Below are 22,281 nucleotides of genomic sequence, written 5' to 3'. Positions count from 1 at the left end.
TTAGGCCTACATGTATAGAGAGTTGGCTGTGGAGTTCTTGAAATGACAGTTCAAGGAATGAGTTCAAGCCAGCCTTCCGTGAAAACGATGACTTAATCGTGGGTGGCGCTATTCTCTTTTCCTTGAAACTCATGTGACTGAAGTAGCGGATTAATATATTTCTTACTACGGTACTGTACTTGTAATTTTGGCGATTCGGAAGAATTAAGCGCATAATAGTGAATGAATAGTGCTCATGTAAACTATGATCATGACTTCAAGTAACGAAAATTCCTATAATTTTGTATATTTCAGATAAGAAAAAGTATATGAAAACTCCAATTACTTCATGCTCGAAATCCCTCTTGCAAAACTAAACGGCATAAGGCTACCGTATCAGTATGTTGATCTTCGAAATAATCGATATTTTCAGTTAGATTCGCTGAATGACATAAATTTCCATTGTCTCTGCGTAATTGAGTCCCGAACTCAGTGGTTTCGGAAAGTTCAAACGCTTCATATTTATTCATTTTATTGGGTGTCATCCTAGTTGTATTCTCATTAAATGAATCCGATGTTTATTTAACCGAGTAAACGTGTAGAGATAAACTTCAACGTCAAATGTCAGAGTGATGTAGTTGCCAAAAAGAGGTTCAGCTGACTCGATACTCCGCAAAGCGAAGAAGGCCAAACCCAGGACAGGAACATCGTTTACCGCCACGGCACGGCACCGGTAATTCTGGTCAACAGCGGCCGCTAGCTAAAAAGCAAGACTGGCTGCAGTTGGCCTGGCCTGGAACTAGCGGCCAGACTTTTTTTTAGTCTCCCTCCACCTAACGTTAGTTGTAGTTTCTACATCTACTTGAGCCAGTGCAGTGGTTTGTTACAACAAGATCGGCGAAAAATGTCAACAGCAGCGAGGTAAGTTAACCACGTCGTCATCGTTGACGAAATGTCAAGACTGGCCGGCCGTCTCTGATTAAGTCTGAGTCACTCGGAGAGTCAGACTGAGTCTGACGATGAGATCATGAGTAGCCAGGAGGCTTCTAGAGAGTAAAAATCATTTACTAACGTAAGGTTACTCTCATTCGAACATGTCAAAGCCAAGGCTTCTTTTCTATACATGTGTGTGTACCACCAAAAACCCTGAAACTTTTGCCCCCAAGATTTCTACTTTCTCTCTAAAAGATCTAGACTAGCCCTAAATCATGTTCATGGGATAAAACTTCATTCCCGACATTACTACACTCTCGTTGTTATTTTTGAACAAGAATTCATCAAAAAAATATACAAATATTGTGAAAAGACGGAAGAGACTTGCCCGATGTTTACGCCGCCATCTTGACTCTTGTTTCCTATTGTTCTTTGCCAACGTTACAGACGCGTGCGTTCTGTAACGTTGGTGAAGAACAATAGGAAACTAGATGGCAGCGTAAACATCGGTCAAGTCTCTTCCGTCTTTTCACAATATTTTTCTATTTTTTTTGAAATCTTGTTTAAAAATAACGAGAGTGTAGTAATGTCGGAAATGAAGTTGTACATGATTTAGGGCTAGATCTTTTAGAAGGAAAGTAGAAATCTCGGGGGTGAAAGTTTCAGGTTTTGGCCGCCTACACACACGTGAATATATTCGAATACCTGGCTTCATTGAGAGTAACCTTACCTCAGTAAATGATTTTTACTCTCTAGAAGCCGCCTGGCTACCAGTGAGTGAGTGAGTATGGTGAGACTCTGACTGAGAGACATGAATATGACAGAGGGGGAGAGATAGCCAGGTTTCTAAGTTATTCTAGAGCAATGTAGAGAGTAAAAAATCATTTACTAACGTATGCTTACTATCCACAAAGCCAGGAATTCCTTCCCATTCATCCGTGTGTACCGCCAAAAAATCTGAAACTTTCGCCCCGGAGATTTCTACTTTGAAAAGATCTAACAGCCCAAAATCATGTAAATGGGATACAACTTCATTTCCGACATTTCTACACTATCGATTTCATTTTGAAACAAGGATTCATTAAAAAATGGGAAAATATGAAAAGAAGGTGGAGACCTGCCTGATCTTTATGCCGCCATCTTGTTTCCTATTTTCTTTCCAACGTTATGGACGCGTGCGTCTGTTAGTGGGGAAGAACAATAACGTTGCGCTGGCAAAGCTAGCATGGCTGGAGGTGGAAATGCGCCAGTGTCTGCATGGATATTATCTGGTCATTAAGATCGTAGTTTGTTGCTGAAATGATTCTGAACCATCCTATACTTTTGAGGATTGATGATGAATGATGCATCAATTATTTCCAATGATTCCGCGTTTTGCATGTGACGCATAAAAAGCTTGTGGAATTTACGTGTGTTGCATGTGACGCATGTTTTCTACGCTGGCGAGAACGTTGAGTAGGACACTAACTATTAATTGAGGTAGAAGATTACCGAACGCTTGTCAAAAATTCAATCATACCAAATACAATGTTTTTAAATTCTCCAGAATTCCACCATTGCCAAGATCATTTTGTCTTTTTTTATAAGATTTTTTTCAACTTCCTATTTGGCTTTTGAAATGTTTTGGTGACTGGGAAACATTTTGTATTACCAAACGTTTGTTTTCTGTGGGAAAATTTGATTAATATAATAAAAAAACACTGATCAACTATTTGTTACCATATATCATTATTTTCAGAAAATTAAGACTGAAAATATGATTTTGGCCCTTTTTCATGACCTTTCTACTCAAATTCTAGTATGCTACTCATGATACATGTATAAAACTGCCCAAGATGCAACAGGTTCAGCTGTTTGTCACTTTTTATTACCACTGATGTTAGGCAGCTACATGTACATGTGTAGCACTTGACTGGAAAGTTGGATCAGTATCAGACGGCAGATCAATATCATATTAAAGAAATGAAGTAAAATATAGAATTGTGATGTACTTTGTTGATGTGATGGCACGATGCATGTCCACACTCGTTGGCATCTCGGGGTCTTCTCTCTATGATGTCTCTTTCCAATCTCTGATCCCAACCAGGCACCAATTTATGTGCGTGCATAGCAGACAATGTGGGAGCATATATCAAGGTTGCTCTGATCAGGAGCGCTCATCACATACACATAGCATAAACAGACTTAATATACATGAACAGATCAATACATAGACTAATACACAGATTAATACATAAAGGCTACTACAGGTACATGGCCCAATTACTACAGAAAAAACCCATTGGTTTAGAATTGAAAATTTAAAAGTGATGTGTCAATGTTTAAAGAAGAATCTACTTCCAATACCCATTCCAAACTAGGCCTACATGTACAGGTATTGTTTGAAATTAGAAATTGCTCCTTTTAAAAGAAGAAAATCATCTGAATCATTTTGCATTTTCCTTTTGTTTATTTTCCTAACAGTGCAGAGTCTTCAACCAAGAAGACCTATGGCATCACATCAGCTATCAGTATGGTTGGACCACGACCTGAAGATATCAGACAGACAAAGGAGTTAGTAGAAGCTCTTAAGCCCCATGGTGTCTTTGAAAATGAAGAAGAGCTTAACCACAGGTAAAAAAAAATATGGCTTGGCCTACTGAGCTCCATTGATGATTGCATTTCTTCTATTTAGCAAATGCTGAATGTCAAAATTATCTTTATAAATGCAATAAACATGTCTTGTGAAGATTGAAGGGTTAGATGTGAAATGCATGTTTTATGACATTGAAGTTTTAGGGAAAGAAATCCAGGTAGGGCAGGAAGGTACGGATTTTCAAAATTGAGGTCCTGACTCAGATTGTCTCTCATACATGTAAAATGTTAGGTACATGTATGGTACCTCACCCAAACAGGGAAAGAAGATAAGGATTTTCAAAATTGAGGTCCTCATTTTCTCTGATACATTTAAGATGTTGCATGTGGTACATGTACCTCACCTAGTCATGACCAAGAGATATGAATTTTTGAAATAAGGTCCTCATATTTTCCCTCATACATGTATATGTAGGATGTTACATACAGTTACTGTACCTCACCCTACCTTATTTTCAGTGCCATTTTAGGAGTTACATTTAAAGAAAATGTGTACTGTTGTATGGAAAGAGTCAATGCCCTTTTTAGGTTATAGGTTATACTTACATGATAGTGTTAATACAAAATAATTTGTTCTCTTTTTAACTTTCTTTTTTTGCATTGCAGAATCAAATGGAGCATTTAGGAATGTGTACTATCTGTGTAGATACATGTATGTTGGTCACAAGCATATTTTTGGTATAAAATATAAAATTCTTTCAGAATTTTGACATTTAAATATAGTGGAACATTTTTATCATTGCAAGTTATCAATGATGTAATTTATCATCAGGTTGATAGTACTGGGGAAGCTGGATCAGATTGTTAAAGATTGGATCAGACAAGTGGCAGAGGATAAAAACATTCCACCAAACATAGCAGATACCGTTGGAGGAAAGATCTACACATTTGGGTCTTATCGACTAGGAGTACATACGAAAGGTTAGTTAGCACAGCGACAGACTTTTATGCCTTCATCCATTATGGATGTGGTTGAGAGGTGCAATATATTTTCAGGTTTGCATACCCTGCTTTTGTTCCCATGAGTGCTATAGAAACATTGGACAGACCAACTTCAGACTTTGTTCTAATACGCATATATGGGAGTGGTGATAATCTAAGTTTTTGGAGGTACATGTAACAAGGTCAAAGGTCACAGGTTATAGAAATCATGGCTAGTTGTAGCTGAAACACATAGAAACAATTATATGACACCTAGCTAGGTCTTTGTCATTTGATTGGTTTGTATTTGTGGATCATGCAGCCCATTTTACAATGATATAATCATTGCTGCAATTTTTAATCCATATGACACTACACTTGAACACTCGTGTTTGCAGCTATATTATACAATTAGTGCACATTTATGAGTGTGTTATAACGATGCAGCAGACTCAAGGGTATATACAATTATGCGAAAGCAAGAGGCGCTTGCGCCGAGTGCTTTTGCATAATATTGTGAATGCCCGAGATTTGCTCGCTTCGTCACTAACATCACAAATCTTAAAATGTGCATTAATTGTTTAATAAAACGGGTCGGCAAAATGAATTTTTCATGGAAATTTTGTTCAAATCCCTCCAAATTGTGTACGATCGCACAGAAGAAGAGATCACAAGACTGTCAATTATGACATCACAGGCGTATCTACTATGCGTGCCTTAAGGCGCTGTCACACCTTGGCGTTTTAGACAGCGTATGCCGGACGTATCAAAATTTCTCTAAAACGTCGGCATACGCTGAACTTTTTTTTTTTTTTTCAACTCTGGGCGTATACTTAGCGTATTCATAACGAGTTGGACGTATACATAACGTATTAGTAACTTATATCGAACGCTTCATTAACTTATAAGTAACGTATTCCAACGAATGCTTAGCGTATTGCTGGCGTACACAACTTATGCCCTACGATAGCCTAAATTACGCATAGCGCGCGGCAGCCCATAAAAAGGCTGCCGCTCGACTATTCAAATCATAACCGCACGATACATCACCGTATCAACACCACCGCCATGCCGAAGAAAACTCCTGTGAACCCCACCTTTATATACCAATTCCTATAAACGTTGTCAATACGCCATTATACGGTAGCTGTAAGTTATAAACACGTTCAGTAAGTTTTGTGGTCGTCCGAGCACGTCTTCATACGTCAATATACGTTGGAGTTAAGTTACACATATGTTCAAAGCACGTTACTCATAGGTTAGAAGTAAGTTTTAGGGTACGCTGGACATTATCTCGACGTACATCGACTTATGAGTAACTTACGAGTAACGTGTGTCAACGATCGCGTATCTTGCCTACAACTTATGACCCGCATATGCGGGACGTATGAGCCATACGCTGGCATACGTTGAAAAATTTTGTGCTTGCACAAAATATTTTGACGACCTCGCCTTATGACGACGCATACCAGCGTGTTTTAGCGTACTCTTAACGTATGCAAAACTTAGCCGTAACGTATTCGACGTACGCCAGCGTATTCGCCAAATTCCTCATACGTCGGGCATACGCTGTCTAAAATGCCAAGGTGTGACAGCGCCTTAAGTAAGCGCATCAAAATCCTAGCCAGCCTCTTTACTGAACGCATATCAGTTTTTACGTGCTATTGGAACTAATGCTGCACAAAAATTGCACAGTGCTACACCAAAAATGCACAGTGCTGCACGAAAAATGCATGACTGGAAGGTTGCGCATAATTAAAGCATGAACACGTGACTTGAATACGCACTCACCATTGGCTACATCCTTGAACCCATTTTATAAATGACATTAGACCATGGTCGTTCAGCTGCATGCACTTTTGCATCTAACCTGTGATATAGCCAGTGCAAATATCAAGGATCTATGTTTAAATGTGATCTAAAACACATGTTGATTGTTTTTTCCATCGTGTAAACAACAGAATATTTCGGTGAAAGATGACGTTATATAATGTATATATTGCACCATGGTTGCACTTATAAACAATCATTATTTGTATGAATCACAAAAAAACTTGCTTTCTAAATTGATCAATATATTGTTTCTTTTGAAAATTACATGTCCAATATACTAAATATCTAGTAATGATGATGGCATGAATTTCTATTTTGCACTGTCAAGAACCCATAGATTTGGTTTTGAATTAATCTGCCCCCTATATCTGGTGATTTATTGACCAGCAATGCAAGAATATATTTATCTTGACATGTACGTAATTTGCAAAAAATACAAACTTGGGACATTTCAGAGAATTTTTCATGATAATAATGGCCAATTATATTCACCCATCTTTGCATATCATAGGTGCTGATATAGATACTTTATGCGTAGCCCCTCTTCATGTAGAGAGGAATGATTTCTTCAAGTCTTTCTATGACATTGTCAAAGGATTGCCAGAAACCAAGGATTGCAGAGTAAGTCAATGAAACATTTTTTTATTAATTATATCCATTTTCACATGTCTTTTTTTTGTGATCATGATCTTTCCATTTCAATTTGTGTTTCATTATATATAAATGTGCCTCATAAATTTTCATTATCATGAGACGCTTGTTGGTCATTTTTACCACCACGAGGGTAATTGCATGTATGTGTCCAACCAATTCGGGGCAATATTTTACCCAATGCAGGAAGCATATAGTAAGGTCAAAATATAAGCAGCAATTACTTTAGAATGGGCAAAATTTTCATCACTCTGTATGAATAAAAATGCCCAAAAGAAATGCCCAATGTTGGTTGTACACTTAATTACCCCCATGGAGCACTTTTAACCCAAATTTTTAGAGTGTATGGAATATAGATATTTCTTGAGTGCATGGGAGCATATTTCATTATGTAATGATAATAAAATTTAATTAATACATAATAATTTCACTTAATTCTGTAAGTTTGATTTTAAAAATCAAAGGTTTCATGGTACACCATTTATCTTTTTTTTGTATTGCTGAAGCTTCCTTACAACTGGCAGGAATATTCCCACTAATAGATAAAGTAGGGTTCTTGCTTTGGTGATTTACCTATATATGTTGGTTGGTGAAATCATATAAATGCTCCTTTTCTCTTTGTATTTTTTAGGCTGTTGAGGAAGCATTTGTTCCTGTCATCAAACTAGTCTTTGATGGCATAGAGGTAAGCAAAGTTTGATCATCGTCTTAGTACTGCTTGGAGTTTATATCATTATACATGTAAATGTGCTCATTGGAAACAGGAATGGATCCTAATGCAGTTATGAATTAAAAAAAATATACTGATTAAATCAATTGAAATCTTGAAATGGCAGAGGTTTTAAACCTTAGAAAAGTCTGTCTCCTACATGTACAATGTCTGTCTTTCAAATTTCATGCAAATTGAGGCCTTTCTTTTTTTATATAAGTACAGTAAGCCAACTAACTTATTCATATGCATTGTTAACGAGGAAATTCTGTGATATTAATGGCAAAAACACATGTTCTGTTACTGACCTTGATGATCTTCATCTCCATTTCCTTTCTTTTTCTTTAAGCAGATGTTTTTCCCGTACTAGATTGATGACTGTGATAAATCATCCAAATTTGATCATTCAGAGATTTTCTAAATATTTTACTGTTCATTTTTTTCACCGACTACATAGATGGATATCTTGTTTGCTCGCCTGGCCCTCCGAGTTGTACCAGAGAACCTAGATCTAACGGATGATTCCCTGCTTAGGAACTTAGATCCAAAGTGTGTCCGTAGTTTGAATGGTAAGTTTCATATGCTATTTTTTGTTTTTGATGATTCACCAAATTAGTACATGTAACTCCATAATACTGCCGTATTAAAGTTGAGTAGATATTGGTATAGCTTGATCTGTTACTGTGCAACTAGAATTTATTTAGAATTCATTCATCCCAAAATCCTAGATCAAGCTCAAAAGCATTATTCATTGTTCCCTCTGTCTTTACAAAGTCATATGGTGAGCGTGCTTTTACTCATGCCTCTGCTGTCCTCTGGAATGCTTTACCTAATTCAATGAGATATCAAAGTGATTTATGTACATTCAGGAGATCCCTCAAAACATATATCTATTAAATGCATAAAATACTAACTTTGAACTAATGGTCCAATATAAATATCTTGATTACTTTATTCTTACCTTACACTATTTCTTCTTTAAGCGCATAGGGACATGCTATGCTATGTGTGATGCGCTATTCTTATGTCTGAGGACATTTGATGTCCAAGAGAGTGTTAATCAAAGAGTGAAGTAACACATTGACTTGAAGTCCTGTGCACATGATAGTAAACACACAAAGTCCTGTGTCCCCCGAGCAAGTTCCGACCAATGTGGTGATATGTTTTTTTGCAGTGTTTATAGGAATTGTCATATAACTATCAACTTATTATTATTATTATTAGGCCTGATAGATTTTGCTCAGGTATACCAGAATTTTAATTGTCTTTATTTTCATATTTTCCAACAGGTTGTCGTGTTACAGATGAAATTCTGAATGTAGTCCCGAACAAAGAGAATTTCAGGCTGACGCTGAGAACGATAAAACTGTGGGCCAAAAGTAAGTTCAGTTTATTTTTCAGTCTACAGTGTGAACATCAATGAAGTTTTTTACTTATGAAAAATAAAAGCTATTTGTTAGCAATATTATAAACTAAAGTTATCAAGATGATATCTCTTTTTAAAGGTCACCTGACATATAAAACACTTGCTTTTTGAGTCACATGATGTTCATGGTGAAGCCGGTTTTCCAGCTATATCAGGATACTATGATCAGTGGATAATCATTCTAGGAATTCCTTCTGGGTAACCATTTACTACATCTGGGAAGGGAGTGGCAAATGTAGATAAACACCTTGCTAAAGGATTTTGAATCGTAGACCTTGTGGTTCGAAATATGGAGACTTATCCACTGAGCCACAGCTCCATGCATCCTCCATCCAAACATAATCAATTCTTCTGTACCTTATTCCTTGACAGAGAAAGGTGTGTATTCCAATGCTCTTGGTTTCCTTGGTGGTGTGTCATGGGCTATGTTAGTAGCAAGAACCTGTCAGCTTTACCCTAATGCTGCAGCATCGACACTCGTCAACAAGTTTTTCCTTGTCTTCACAAAGTGGTGAGTTTTCCCATCTTCATGGAGTAGCAGATTCCACGTATAGTGTTAAGATATCAGTAGGGGGCGGTGTTTCCTATTGTAGAGGATCAAAATATGGAAAAAATTTAGGGCTGCTTTACATGAAATTTGGTTGAATCAAGTTTGATATCCTGGTAATGGAAATCAGCTATTCTAAAAAAAAGTACTTAGAATATCACCTCTTTCTCATAAATTCTATGCTTCGAATCCTTTTTAGATAGTAAAATACAAAGGCTATGGTAATTATTAATTTGCTTGTAACCCTAGTTTCTTAAAACATCTTTAGAACAAATTCTTAAGATTAGACTAATTTCTTCTCTTTATATATATTTTTGCATTCATTGTCAAGGATTTGTATATAACAGAAACATATTTTACTGTACTAGAATGTAAGTGTTTTGTATACATTCCAGGGAATTGTAAGTTTATGATTCATCCAGTAATTTTGAACAATATTAGATTTTTATCTTCTATTGGTAATTGTGAAAAAAAGCAAATTCAAAACTTTCAATTCTCTGAGGTTGCAACATTTCATCAACATGGTTGTTGGCTTCATGAACTTGGGAAACCAAGTAACAACACTACTGACTTTGGTGCAAAGTCACATGGAAAGATTATGCATGGTGTTCATGCGCCTGATGAAGCCAACAGTGGTTGGTGGAACATTGTGATCAAAGGGAATTGCAAGTTTGTACTTACAGAAGATTAAAATATTATGAAAGATCAAATATAAACAATGTCTAATATTGTTAATTATTGAGTGTACAGGGAATGATTTTGCTTTCCGAATTTGAATAGCATTTTTGGTCATAAGAGAAAAGCTCTCAACTAAGTAATGTACATTCCTATGTAAAACACTTTATGCATAGCAGACTTTCAAAAATGTGGAGCAAATTGTGATGCAGTACCAGGAAAATTATCTGGTGTATGATTTTAAATGATATGCGTCTTGTAGAATGATTACTATCTTGGTAATATATTTAATTCATGATCAGGGCATGGCCGCAGCCTGTGTTACTCAAACCTCCAAACACCTCAACAGATCTCGGCTTTCCAGAATGGGATCCAAGGGTGAGTATATTTTTTCTGGTTTAAATACAAATCAAGTTTGTATATGCCATATTGATTTGATAACACAATAGGGATTTAGAACACATGTCTTGCTCATGGACATAGCAACACTAGTCAAAGAAGCAAATCACAGAAGTGGAGTCTCCAATCCAAGGTATCCAATGTAGAGGAGATGCAAGATTGTATTGAACTCTGAACTGCCTAAATATTTTTCTAATGGTCTCTGCATTCAAGTATTTACTTGTTGTAACTACAGTTATAATTTTACTTGGCATGGCCATGAATTGATTGGACTAATTTTGTATTCTATCCGTGAAAAAAAAGCAGCATTTCATGAAACACACAGTGATTTCTACCACTAATTTTGTTCTGAGCCAATCAGATGCAAGGATTTCAGAAGCTTATAACACAGTTTCAGTGGAAATCACTGACTATTAGTTTCATGAAATGCTCACCAATACTTGAATATTCAAGAGCAAATCAACATAAAGGCTATTTGAGTGAGAACATCTTTCCAAATCGACAGATTATTTTATAATACATGTATATCTGCCTCGCTGATGCAGCAATATTTCAGGCTTAAAACCATTATTTGTTTAATTTCACAATTGATTTTCTTTTTGTTGTTGTTGTTTATTTAACAGGTGAACGTCAGTGACAGATTTCACTTAATGCCTATCATCACACCAGCCTACCCTCAACAAAATTCCACATACAATGTTTCACAATCTACGAAGACAGTCATAGAGCAAGAACTCCAAGGCGGTTAGTTATCATTTTAACACTAATCTGGCAGGGCTCTTTGAGCTTTGATACTTGTATATTTTACCCATTGATTGTGGGGGCAGATTTCACTATGATATCATTTACCAACTTTTTTTATAGTTACATTTCACAGTCTACATTACAAAAACAATTTTAAAAAAACCCAGAGCAAGTACTCAGAGGAGGTCAGCTATCATTCTAATCCCAATTAGGCTGGGCTTTTGGAGCTGTGCTTTACCTAAGAAAGGTTCAATTAAGATTACAAATATTTATTTGTCTTTAAAAAATATAAATTTAGTGCCCAATTTGCCGAATTCAATCCACAAGCTAGCATTGCTTTCTTTTCACCAGCTAATGGAACTTGAATTTTTTTATGTTTAGGTATTAGCTGGTTTTCTGTTCTTCTGTTTTTATTTAAGGTCTACAATCACTCAAAATTGCATAAATGTCCATGAATTAGTTGTTAGTAATCTGTTGTATTATTGTTTTGACAATCACTTCATGTATAGGCCTAGCTATCACTCAGGAAATTATGCAAGGCAAAGCAACATGGGAGAAACTCTTTGAGCCTTCCAACTTCTTCCAGAAGTACAAGTAAGTAGAGCTCTATATCACTTCTTGACTTGGCTTGTTGTAGAGTTTTATGTTCTGTCACCTATAAATCACTGGGAAGGCTTGTTGTTCGTCATTAGATATTGTGGTTTGAAAATGTATTGGTGTACAGATATTTCATTACCTTTCCCTAATTCACTATGCTTATAGGTACTGAGTTTTATTCGCAATTTTTTTTTATTCATGTGCAGCAGTGGCCACATGATTTGTCAGAAGTAGCAGAGATAAAACCAATACCAAAATTATAACCTGATTATTGATTTCATTGAATATTGATGATACATTGATTTTGTTATAGAAGGTTGATATTGAATATTCTTACACCCCTCTCAAAATTGAAAATTAAAGTTTGTTACATCTAATTGAATTGGTATTTCTAGTCTACATGAACCCTCTTATTTTCGTCTGTGTAATAGTCAGTATGTATTTCATGCAATGAGTACCTACCGTTAATGAAGTGTTATGTTTTAGCAGGATCTGTTTGAAGTTGTTTTTATTATTATTAGAATGTTGTTTAATGTTCTTTTATTATTTTGATATTTTAATTTTATTATCACTCAGGCACTACATCGTCCTGATAGCCAGTGCAGGAAATGAAGATGATCACCTCAAATGGTAAGTATTGTGTAATTTTATTGGTCCACACCTGTATTGACTTTTTATTTCTATATAAGTATTTAAGTGTTCTAGAATATAAATATATTGTAAAATATACAAGTCTATACATTACTTTTAGTCCAAATGATTTTGCATGTATAGAGACTTCTTATTTTGCATATTTAAGAAATAAGGACAAATATTGAGGTACTTCTTGAATACCATTTTTTGTTTTCTTGAAAAAGAAAACACATGACAAACATCTAGTCCATAGAAAATTGTATCAGGAAATGAATGTTACTGTCTAGCTCAGAACTCAGTTGATTGTTTCTCTTCTTTTATAGGGACCTCACTTATTAGAAGTTAAATCACAATTCTATGTAAAAGTCATTGATCACTTAAAATGTTTATGTTCGAAAACAATTGTGCCTCTGTTAATGATTTTTAGAGTAATCATGGCAGGTATACTTTCCCATTTTAATTTTCTATGAAACCTTCTATTCAAGGCTTGTAAAAATTATCTACTAGATTTTAATGCATTTCTACCAGTCATGATTCCAGCAAATTATACCATACATCCTGAAACAGAAAATATTTCTAATTTGTATTCTTTTCTTAAATAAAGCTAACAATTTTTGTTGACAAACTTAAAAATAATGCATGTATATTATTAATGGAAGATATAGTATTAAATCCTATTTTGCATGAATTACATAAATTGTATTTGTTTGATCTGTAGGGTTGGACTGGTGGAGTCTAAGATCAGAGTATTGGTTGGTAACTTAGAGAGGAATCCTCACATCAAACTAGCCCATGTCTACCCCAAGTCTATCTCACCCAGCTCTCCTGCAGAAGGAGCAGAAGAAGAAAAGTAAGTCAATTCTTTAAAAAAATATTACTGGGCAAATTAGTCCTAGATCCTACTATCACTTATTTCAGTCTGCCTTTTCCTTATTATGAAGGGTTACTGACTAGCGAGTCATGGTGAAGCTCCCTCCTTCTACCTTGACCATCTTCTTCATTCAACCTTACCACTTTCCTCTTCACAATATCTTTCCTTGTAATCTTTGGTCTTCTTTTTCCTCCTATGTCATCCACTTCCATATACTGTGCTCTATACACAGGTTCATTATCTTCCTTCCTCAACACATGGCCCTATCTATCTCAAACAATCACTTCTCTTAACCAATTTCACAACAGTTTCTTCTAAGCCAAAACATGAGCTCACTCCTTTTCTGTCTATCAGATATTTTAACAGCAGACATTTTTTTGTATCATGATTTTCTGTTCTTGAGATACATTCTACTGTCTTCAAATTTCAAGATTGAGATATTTTACTCTATAGTGTTCTCTTTTGTCATGTTTATATCATGGGCTCTGAGCTTCACCATTATGACATAATTATAATGTCACATTATGATGTGTAGTGTTGATGCGCAGACACCATCTAATTGTCTCTATGTGTGAAATCAGTATTTGCCGATAGACAGCAAATTACAAATATTTTTATATTTATATTTCATATATTTTTATCCCAAATTTTAATTAAAACTAGGACAATATAGTTGTGTAAATAACCATGTCTTATATGGGTAATGATAAAGCAATATTGACGGCCTTGGGGCGATACGTCATATATCTCCCAAACGAGGGTGATATCAATTTAGTGAGGGCGTTATATGTCCTTTTGCCCCCAGGCCAGTCAATATTGCTATCATTAACCAAATCAGACATCTAGAGCAAAAATCGTTAAAATTTAGATATTTTACATTTTAGAATGAGAATCTAGTTTATCATGTTGAGCAGACTGGGCCTCTGAACATTACCATTGTGACGTAATTGAAATGACGCGTCACTGGCCTAGGGATGCAGTATCCAGCGTTGTCTTAACTTGATTACCATTATGACGTATAGCACTGCGCCGTTCAAGGACGCGCGCAAAAACGCGTAGAATACCCGGATATTAACGCTGCCTTTTATTGCCTGCTACATTTCCACGCACTTTCTCATTGACTTTCCTGAGCGGGCAATAAATCGGGCCTGTGGATAAACAATTGGAATTTTATTGACTGGCCATTTGATCCCAGTATTAAAGCAGGCAACAATGTTTCAAAGTTGCCCTGCTCAGATGTCTGATACGGTTAATAATATATCATATTGAATAGTTAATATGGCTGGGACAAGAGTATTTATCACCATATTATACTTGTCTTCTCTTTCTCTCTTCCCCATGTTAGAACTGATGAGCATTCCACCCTGTGGTTCATAGGCTTAGAGTTCCAGCCTCTAGGTCCAGCAACCAATGTCAACCTGACCCTAGATATACAGTTCTTTGTCAATACCGTCCATAGGCACTCAGTCACCATCAAGCTGCTACAGGAAGGCATGAAGATTGAGGCCAAGCATGTCAAGAGGTGGGTCTTTTATCATCTTATTACCTCTCTAACACTTATTGGCCCTAATTCAGAAAGGTGGTTTCAATTGTACCATGGTACTTCAACCTGGACTAGGCAGATATTGAGTATATTAATAAGCTCCTTTCAACGCTTGCACTAATTATGAATTAAACAGATATAAACCTTTTACTAGAAATTTGTGAAAATTGTATAGTTGAAACTTACAATTCTCTCTGGTCGTGATGTTTCACCAACCACTGTTGGCTTCATCAAGCAAATGAACATCTGTCATGTCTTTCCAAGTGAATCTGCGTCCTGCACGCAGATTCCTGCGTGATGATATAGGAAATCTGTACAGTCAAAGATTTTGTACTATAGTCCAATTGAAACTCTTGAGAATACGGGCCATTGTAGCCATATTCTGCGAAAGCAACTAATTATGGATAAACAGCTGGGCATTTTACTGTCCGTATAGGTAATGGGCATGTACTGTACTTGTTCAACAAAAGTTATATCAATTTGCCTTTGCTTAACCTTTAGTTAATGGGGTTAATTTTGACACCCCCAAGCAAATTGATGATTCTTCAGTGATAGAGTAACATGCATTTTTATAATTGCCCTACTCTTATACAGGAAAAAGCTAAGCGAGTATGTACCAGCCAGCATGCTCAAGTCTAAGAAGAAATCCCTGCCATCCACAGATGGAAGCAGTCGAGGCAACACTCCCAAGAACTCTTCCTCGGATGCAGCCTCCCGTCTCACCCCCTCACCCCTCAACAAGACGGGAGACAGTATCAGTGAAGATGAGTTCCTCTACGGACCCAACGTCAGCTCTCCAGCCCTCATTTCCAGCCTTGATGTCAGGGGGAGGGATAGTCCCAGTGCCAGCTCCATAGAGTCAGACTTTGGTGCCGGCAACGCAGGAACGGGGGACGGAGGGACAGAACCGTCTCAGGATACTGTTTTCCAGTCACCCAAGTCAAGTAGAACCAAGCCGTCAACAGACCAAGCCAGTACTGATACTGATGGCGATGGACCAAATACACAACCCTCATCTCAGGTAATTAACTGATGAATTCATCCTCTCTCTCTCTCTCTTTCTCTGTCTGTCTCACTATTTCTCTTTCTTTTCTGTGCCTTTGAAAGTTTATTTATGTCAAGGTTAATTAAATGAAATTATGATTGCACTGTATCATCTTGTGTATTGAAATTATATCTTCATACGCCTATTGAAATGATCGGAGAAACATGTATTATCTGTATGTGCTCATGAAGATCCAATTGGTATTCATTTCCATAATCCAGTGAATTTGTTAGGTTTGGGGATGTTTCACCAAAAAATGAAGTCTGACTGAAAGTCATTCTTTAATGCCAATGTGCACATGAATTTCAGTGTACAATTTGATTGATAAATATGCGATAGCACACATCCCCTTACCAAGGTCTGACCAATGGGGTGATGCATTGTGTAATGTGAGTAATAGAGAATTAAGTCGCATTTTAGTCACACTTAAATTTTTGTGATACATTCCACAATCATTGATGATAAGCACTGGTTAGTATTCGTAATCCATTTCCTAATTGCATTATTACAGGAAGAGCAAGCCCCTAGCGGAGACACCGCTCAAATACCGACCATCAAGGTCACCGCTCCAGACGAAGAGACACAGGAACCTTGTATAAAAGCATCGGGGGACGATTCACAGACATTCAAACGCCCCTCGTCCCCGCCTCCCGTTTCGGAGTCCCCCTCAAAGAAAGTCCGGACTGACAATGGCGTCGTGCTCCCAGAAGCACAGCAGGAAGAGGGTGATAGTGAAGTGAAGGAGTCAGGGGTGGGCGAGGAGGATGATGACACGCAAACATTCAAGAGACCGTCGTCTCCCGTCCCGGTCATAGAGTCACCTCCTAAGAAGATGAAGACTGATAACGGGATCAAGGCTGGAGGAGAGCCTGCACCTCTCACTTCAGACTGCAATGAGGTAAGAATGTACAGCATTTATGTGGTGTCACATGGGGGCAGGAATTTACCAACCACTCTCCACGCGCCTTCCCCCTCCCAATGTTTAAGAAGTGGGGGGAAAATGATAAAAAAAGAGAATTGGAAGAGGGAGACAAAGGAAGGAAGAAGAAAGAAAAATTATATAAAGAGAAGGAACTCTGTAAGATCTTTTTTTGTTGTTGTTGAGGGTAAAAATTAGATGTCATTTTCCTGGCACTGGCCTGATCACAATACATTTCTGTTATTGTAAGAGGGTGTAAGAAGAAGAGGTAGATAGAATAACACACACATTGGAAGAGTGAGATATGCTCAGCACGCTTTCTTTCATTTATATTGGAATGGGTTTTTTGCCCACAATGTTTCGAGATACATCTTTAATTTGTCAAAAGTATCAATTAAACCAAAAAAGAAATCTCATAGTGTTTCTTAAGTTTGACTGAAGCAAGTTAATCATCTCCCTATACTCAACCCTTCCCCTCTGACCATCTACTGGAGATTCATGACCATTCAAACTAACAACTCACAACCACTTGGAGAAATACAGGTCAATGCACAATGATTTACTGAAAAGTGTTTGTTTTTCTTGTATTTCTAGAATGGAGAAAGTGAAGATAATACAAGTCCTCAAACACTACCTCGCTTAGTCATACGGCAGGTAAGTAATTATTGGCAATTCTTACTTACTTTATTCAAAATGATATTTAATTTGGTGGGTTAATGTTTGCATTGCTAAACTCAAATAATTTCTGTCATTCTTCATCTTGAAAAACGTTATTGTACATTAATATTTTGATATTTATCGATATTTTGAATGATATTATAGACTTTTTATGCTGATCTGAATTTTTGTCCTCTCATTTGACAGTATTTTTGTTCAGCCATGTTTCACTTATCATTATTCCTTCTACAATCCCTCCTCCACTAATTTCACTGATGAAATAGGGTAAGGGTTTGGGTTGTAATGTAATCAAATGAATCTTGAAATAAACAATGTATAATTCATCAAAATGTGCCTACCATGGGAATACGTGTAGTTTGAATGAAGTCAAATAATAACTTGATTTAGTTGAACTCATATGTGGTTGCACACATACTTTCTCTCTCTTTTTCTGCTTCTTTCTTATCTTTTCAATCATTTCAGAGAGTACCCAGCGGAGAGCTTCCTGATATAGCATCCCCCGTCCCCGTCGCCCCCAAAGCACAAAAGAACACGATAAGACTGAACTTGAATGTAAAATGAACAGAGCTTGCAGAATATGGCTCAGGGTCACGTGGCCTTGATCCCTGAAGCTTCAGGAATGATGATGTTACGATGATGTCCCGAATTTCCTCCGGTCACTCCTGGCAGTCAGTGAGGAAATAAGGTAAGACATCTGCACGTCGATCGCTAATTCTCAGAGGAATTCAGATGATGATTTTTTTTTAGAGAGAGGAGAACAAATACACAAAAAAGAATCACCAAAGAATATGCTGGAGATGAATATGATAGGCATCCAATGAGGAAGGAGCGCGACTGTACAAAGTGATTTGTACCTGCAAAGGAATATAGTATTCTTTATAGACCTCATGTAATTTATATTTCTAGGATGAGATAGAAAAGAAACCAATTGATATTGTTGATCATTTTTCTGTTCGTATTTCAGTGATGTGATGATATCTGTGCAGGAACTTTGATATTGATTAAATAAAAATGGGTATTGTTAACCAGAAAGATGGTACCTGTGGAGTTTGTTCCATTTCCTAAAGGTGTGTTTTCACCGGCATGAGAGCATCAAGTTTGTCATGGGGATCTGAATGTAGGAAAAAAAATCATTCAATCCATTCTTTATATTCTATGCATTGAAAATTAGCCAAACTCGCACCTTAGTTTTCAGTTGTTATCAGAATGCTTGTGAGAAACACTTGCTAACAACATTTATGGCAATGATTCAGAGAGAATGTTATTCATGTTCCTCACATAAGTCTGCCATAATCAGGTAGGGGTATTAATCACTTTCAGTGGTATTTCAAGGCTTTTCCAAATTCTTCCAAATTAAACATGAATGATTGGATCCTTTGATTCTCAAACCACCAATGCCAGTTTTGTGCATTTCAGTTCATAAAGTGGAACTGATGGATTTTCAATTTTTTTTCTCCAACATTCACATCCTTTGCAAATGCTTGCAGCCGTAGAAAACACACTTTTAGTGGTTTGTCTTGTAGATGTAAAAAGGAAATGTATTGTTAGTAGCAATAGGGTATTATTAAAAGAATGTTGTTAAAATATCATCCATAGTTTTAAAAAAAAGTGTACATGTACAACACTGAATGGTATTATTGTTCATATATAGGAATATATTTTGTTGGCTGGTATCTCTGTATTATGGTTGTACATTACCCCCTCAATTATTTAGGCCAAAATGTTATCTAAAAAGAGTGGTGTATGTTGCCAGAAAATACTAATTATTTATGGAAAGGAACTACCAAAATTATCGTTTTCAGTGGAGGATCTAAGATGAGAATATAAGACATTTCTCTTTTCTTTGAATGCTGCAAGACAATCTTTATCATCAGAGAGGGGTGAGAAGAGAGGATATATATTCAGATGAATTAACCATAAGTATTTTGAAAAATTTAGATTGAAAAAGGACTTATAAAATAAAATTTCCAGCGCTATCACTCTATTAGAAATAACACAGAGCGACATAGTGTGAACACACAGTCATTGTGTGTAGCCTCTTGGTTGAACAAAGTGGGTGATTTCAAGTTCAGTGTTGACCTTTTAGTGTTGGTGTTTGGTTAATTTTTACACGCTTTTAACGCCAAAAAATAAAATGAAGATGGTCCTGAAAAGTCACTCACTGGTTGTTGAGATGTCAATAATGTGAATTGGATCAGTTTTTACAAACTCAGAATGAGTTTTGGAGCTGGGGGAAGCAATCGAAATTTCAACACCAAGGCCAACACCGGACTTGAAATCACCCATTGACTTTGTTGAATTGAAGCATTCTTTATGTATGTGTTCACACTGTGTCCCTTTGTCTTGTTTTCAGTAGGGCAGTGTCTGAAAAAAAAACATTCTTTCATTTTTTGTCTGACCTTATATGATATGGGGCATGTAAAATCTTGGGGTTAGGTTAGGATAATATAGTATCTCCTAAGTATAAAATGTCTATTATCAGTGAAAAAATTATCTTCTTCCAAAACCTGCACACCTGTATGCATAGAGCATACACCTGTCAAGTAAAAATATATTTGATTTTGTCACATAAATAGGTTTACCTTAATTTATCATGTGTGGAGTGTGAGAGAAGGAATGCTGCTGCTTGCTCTGTGTATAGCAATGAAAACATGAACAGGGTTTCTTGGAAAGTCTTGCTGACAAGAAATCTAAAACATTGATGTGCCCAGCAGAGAAAAGACAGAAAAGGATAAGAAATGTACATGTCGGACCCTGTATGTGAAAAGCAAAGAGACTGAAATGGTGTGTAAAAGAGAGATTTTTATGTCTGTGTGTGTGTGTGTGTGTCTGTATATCATTTTAAATTCTTAATCCTTTAAAGAAAGATGAAGGCATTATTCTTTATATTTCAACATGGAAAGAGAGCTCTTCACTTACACTTATTCTGTTTGTTACATGAGCCTGATTAGATCTTCGCAAAACTATATTGACACTCTTGAGAATCTCTCAATAATCAAGGCTGTGTGACGTGAAGCCTAGCCATTGATCGTTGGTGATGGCTCAGAGCTAATCATTATAGGCACATTGCTCTACAAAAAGGACAGGGCCATTGGAGGGGTCAAAGGGGGTAACACCACCCCCCCCCATGAGATTTAAAAGGAACTGATGAAAAAGAGGCTCAAAGGGGAATAAATCAAGTACTGCGAAGAGTGTACTTGATCTTGTAACTATTTAATACCTTTAAATTTTTTGTTGAGAAACACAAATTTTTTTTTATAGTTCACCTTGTATCCCCTCCCCCATTAAAGTACCACTACTCAGAATCAAGCTTTCCATGGAAGTTACTATTGATGTCAGTTATACTTTCAGTGTGTACCCTAATCAGGGTCCTGTTTTACAAAGAGTTACGATTGATCTAATCAATCATAACTATACGGAAATCCATCAGTGTCATAATTTTTCTATAGGAAATGTGCAAAAAATGTCCTTTGTGAACTAAGGAGAGCACACCGAACTGTCAAAAAATCAATGAATTTATGGATGTACATTCATATCTAGAAAATTTTTTGAGCAAACGTGCATTGTATATGTTGACTTTGCTGGCTTTCCATAGTTGTGATTGATCGGATCAATCGCAACTCTTTGTAAGACAGGCCCCTGTACTGTCTATTCCTCATCCTGATAATCTTTCATGTAAACCAACATTTCATTTTACTGGTATGCTACTTGACATTGCTCTCAAACCAACCTAACCTATTGATAACATTAATAAGAGGCCACACAAGCACGTAATGTGAGATGAGTGTTTTTGTATGTTGTTTAAAAAAAAATCCTGTTCATTTACCAGCATTCATTTGCATGTTGATACTTAACCTTTCATAAATTCACTTGGGCATGGAATATAGGTACATAGGATAAACACAAACTTAAATATTGAGTGCGGGGTGGTTCATAGCATTTGCACTCTTTTCCTGTATTGATTTAATTCATATCAAATTGCAGTTTTATTTATTTCAACCTTCATCTTTAATAGTTAAGACCATCAAATGAAGACATAAAGGATCATGCAAAATACAGTATGTCAATTGTACAATTTTACATTTGTCGACTCCAGAGAAATCATAGCTTAAAAAGAGGGGCCACCAAGTTAAAATAAAAGGAATTTTGACCAAATTACCATAAGGCAGAATATCATAGTTTAAAAATGTTTACTGCATGCAGTTGCTCTTCAAAGGATGTCATGTTAGAAATATGACAAGAATGTTGGCCAGATGCATATGTTGTTCCATACACATGTTTGTTTGGTAAGAAAAAATACACTGCAAATGCTTTTGTGAACAACTTATTTCTTTATCAAATCCTCTAACATAAACTGGATTTGACCTTGCAGCTAATATACATGGATGAAAAATGATGTAAAATAATTTTTAAAAATATATGTTATCACTGTCAGAATCTCTTTAACATCACAGTGCACTAGCGCAGTAGGGAATGTGTATATCATTGCTGCACCATATGACTTTTCTAATTATTTTGATTATTATTGTTGTTTAATTTATGCT

The 22,281-nt window shown here is 36.3% G+C and overlaps 1 protein-coding gene across 1 annotated transcript; it reads left to right on the top strand.

Annotated features, from left to right (window-relative positions):
* The first annotated feature begins 429 nt into the window (after nt 1-429).
* LOC121418499 (poly(A) polymerase beta-like) lies at nt 430-21,891 on the top strand. The gene is made up of 18 exons (XM_041612407.1): nt 430-900; nt 3,376-3,525; nt 4,319-4,467; nt 6,812-6,921; nt 7,583-7,636; nt 8,118-8,229; nt 8,950-9,039; nt 9,459-9,597; nt 10,611-10,686; nt 11,331-11,451; nt 11,961-12,045; nt 12,625-12,678; nt 13,400-13,531; nt 14,898-15,074; nt 15,690-16,116; nt 16,652-17,038; nt 17,654-17,713; nt 18,200-21,891. Exons 1-18 carry the CDS (start codon nt 884-886, stop codon nt 18,296-18,298), a joined length of 2,439 nt encoding a protein of 812 aa, XP_041468341.1. The 5' UTR covers nt 430-883; the 3' UTR covers nt 18,299-21,891.
* Nucleotides 21,892-22,281: the final 390 nt, after the last annotated feature.

The sequence above is a fragment of the Lytechinus variegatus genome, chromosome 7 (assembly GCF_018143015.1).
Source record: "Lytechinus variegatus isolate NC3 chromosome 7, Lvar_3.0, whole genome shotgun sequence".
NCBI classification, from domain to species: Eukaryota; Metazoa; Echinodermata; class Echinoidea; order Temnopleuroida; family Toxopneustidae; genus Lytechinus; species Lytechinus variegatus.
Note: the sequence above shows the minus strand (reverse complement) of the source record. Positions and strands in the feature narration are given on the sequence as shown.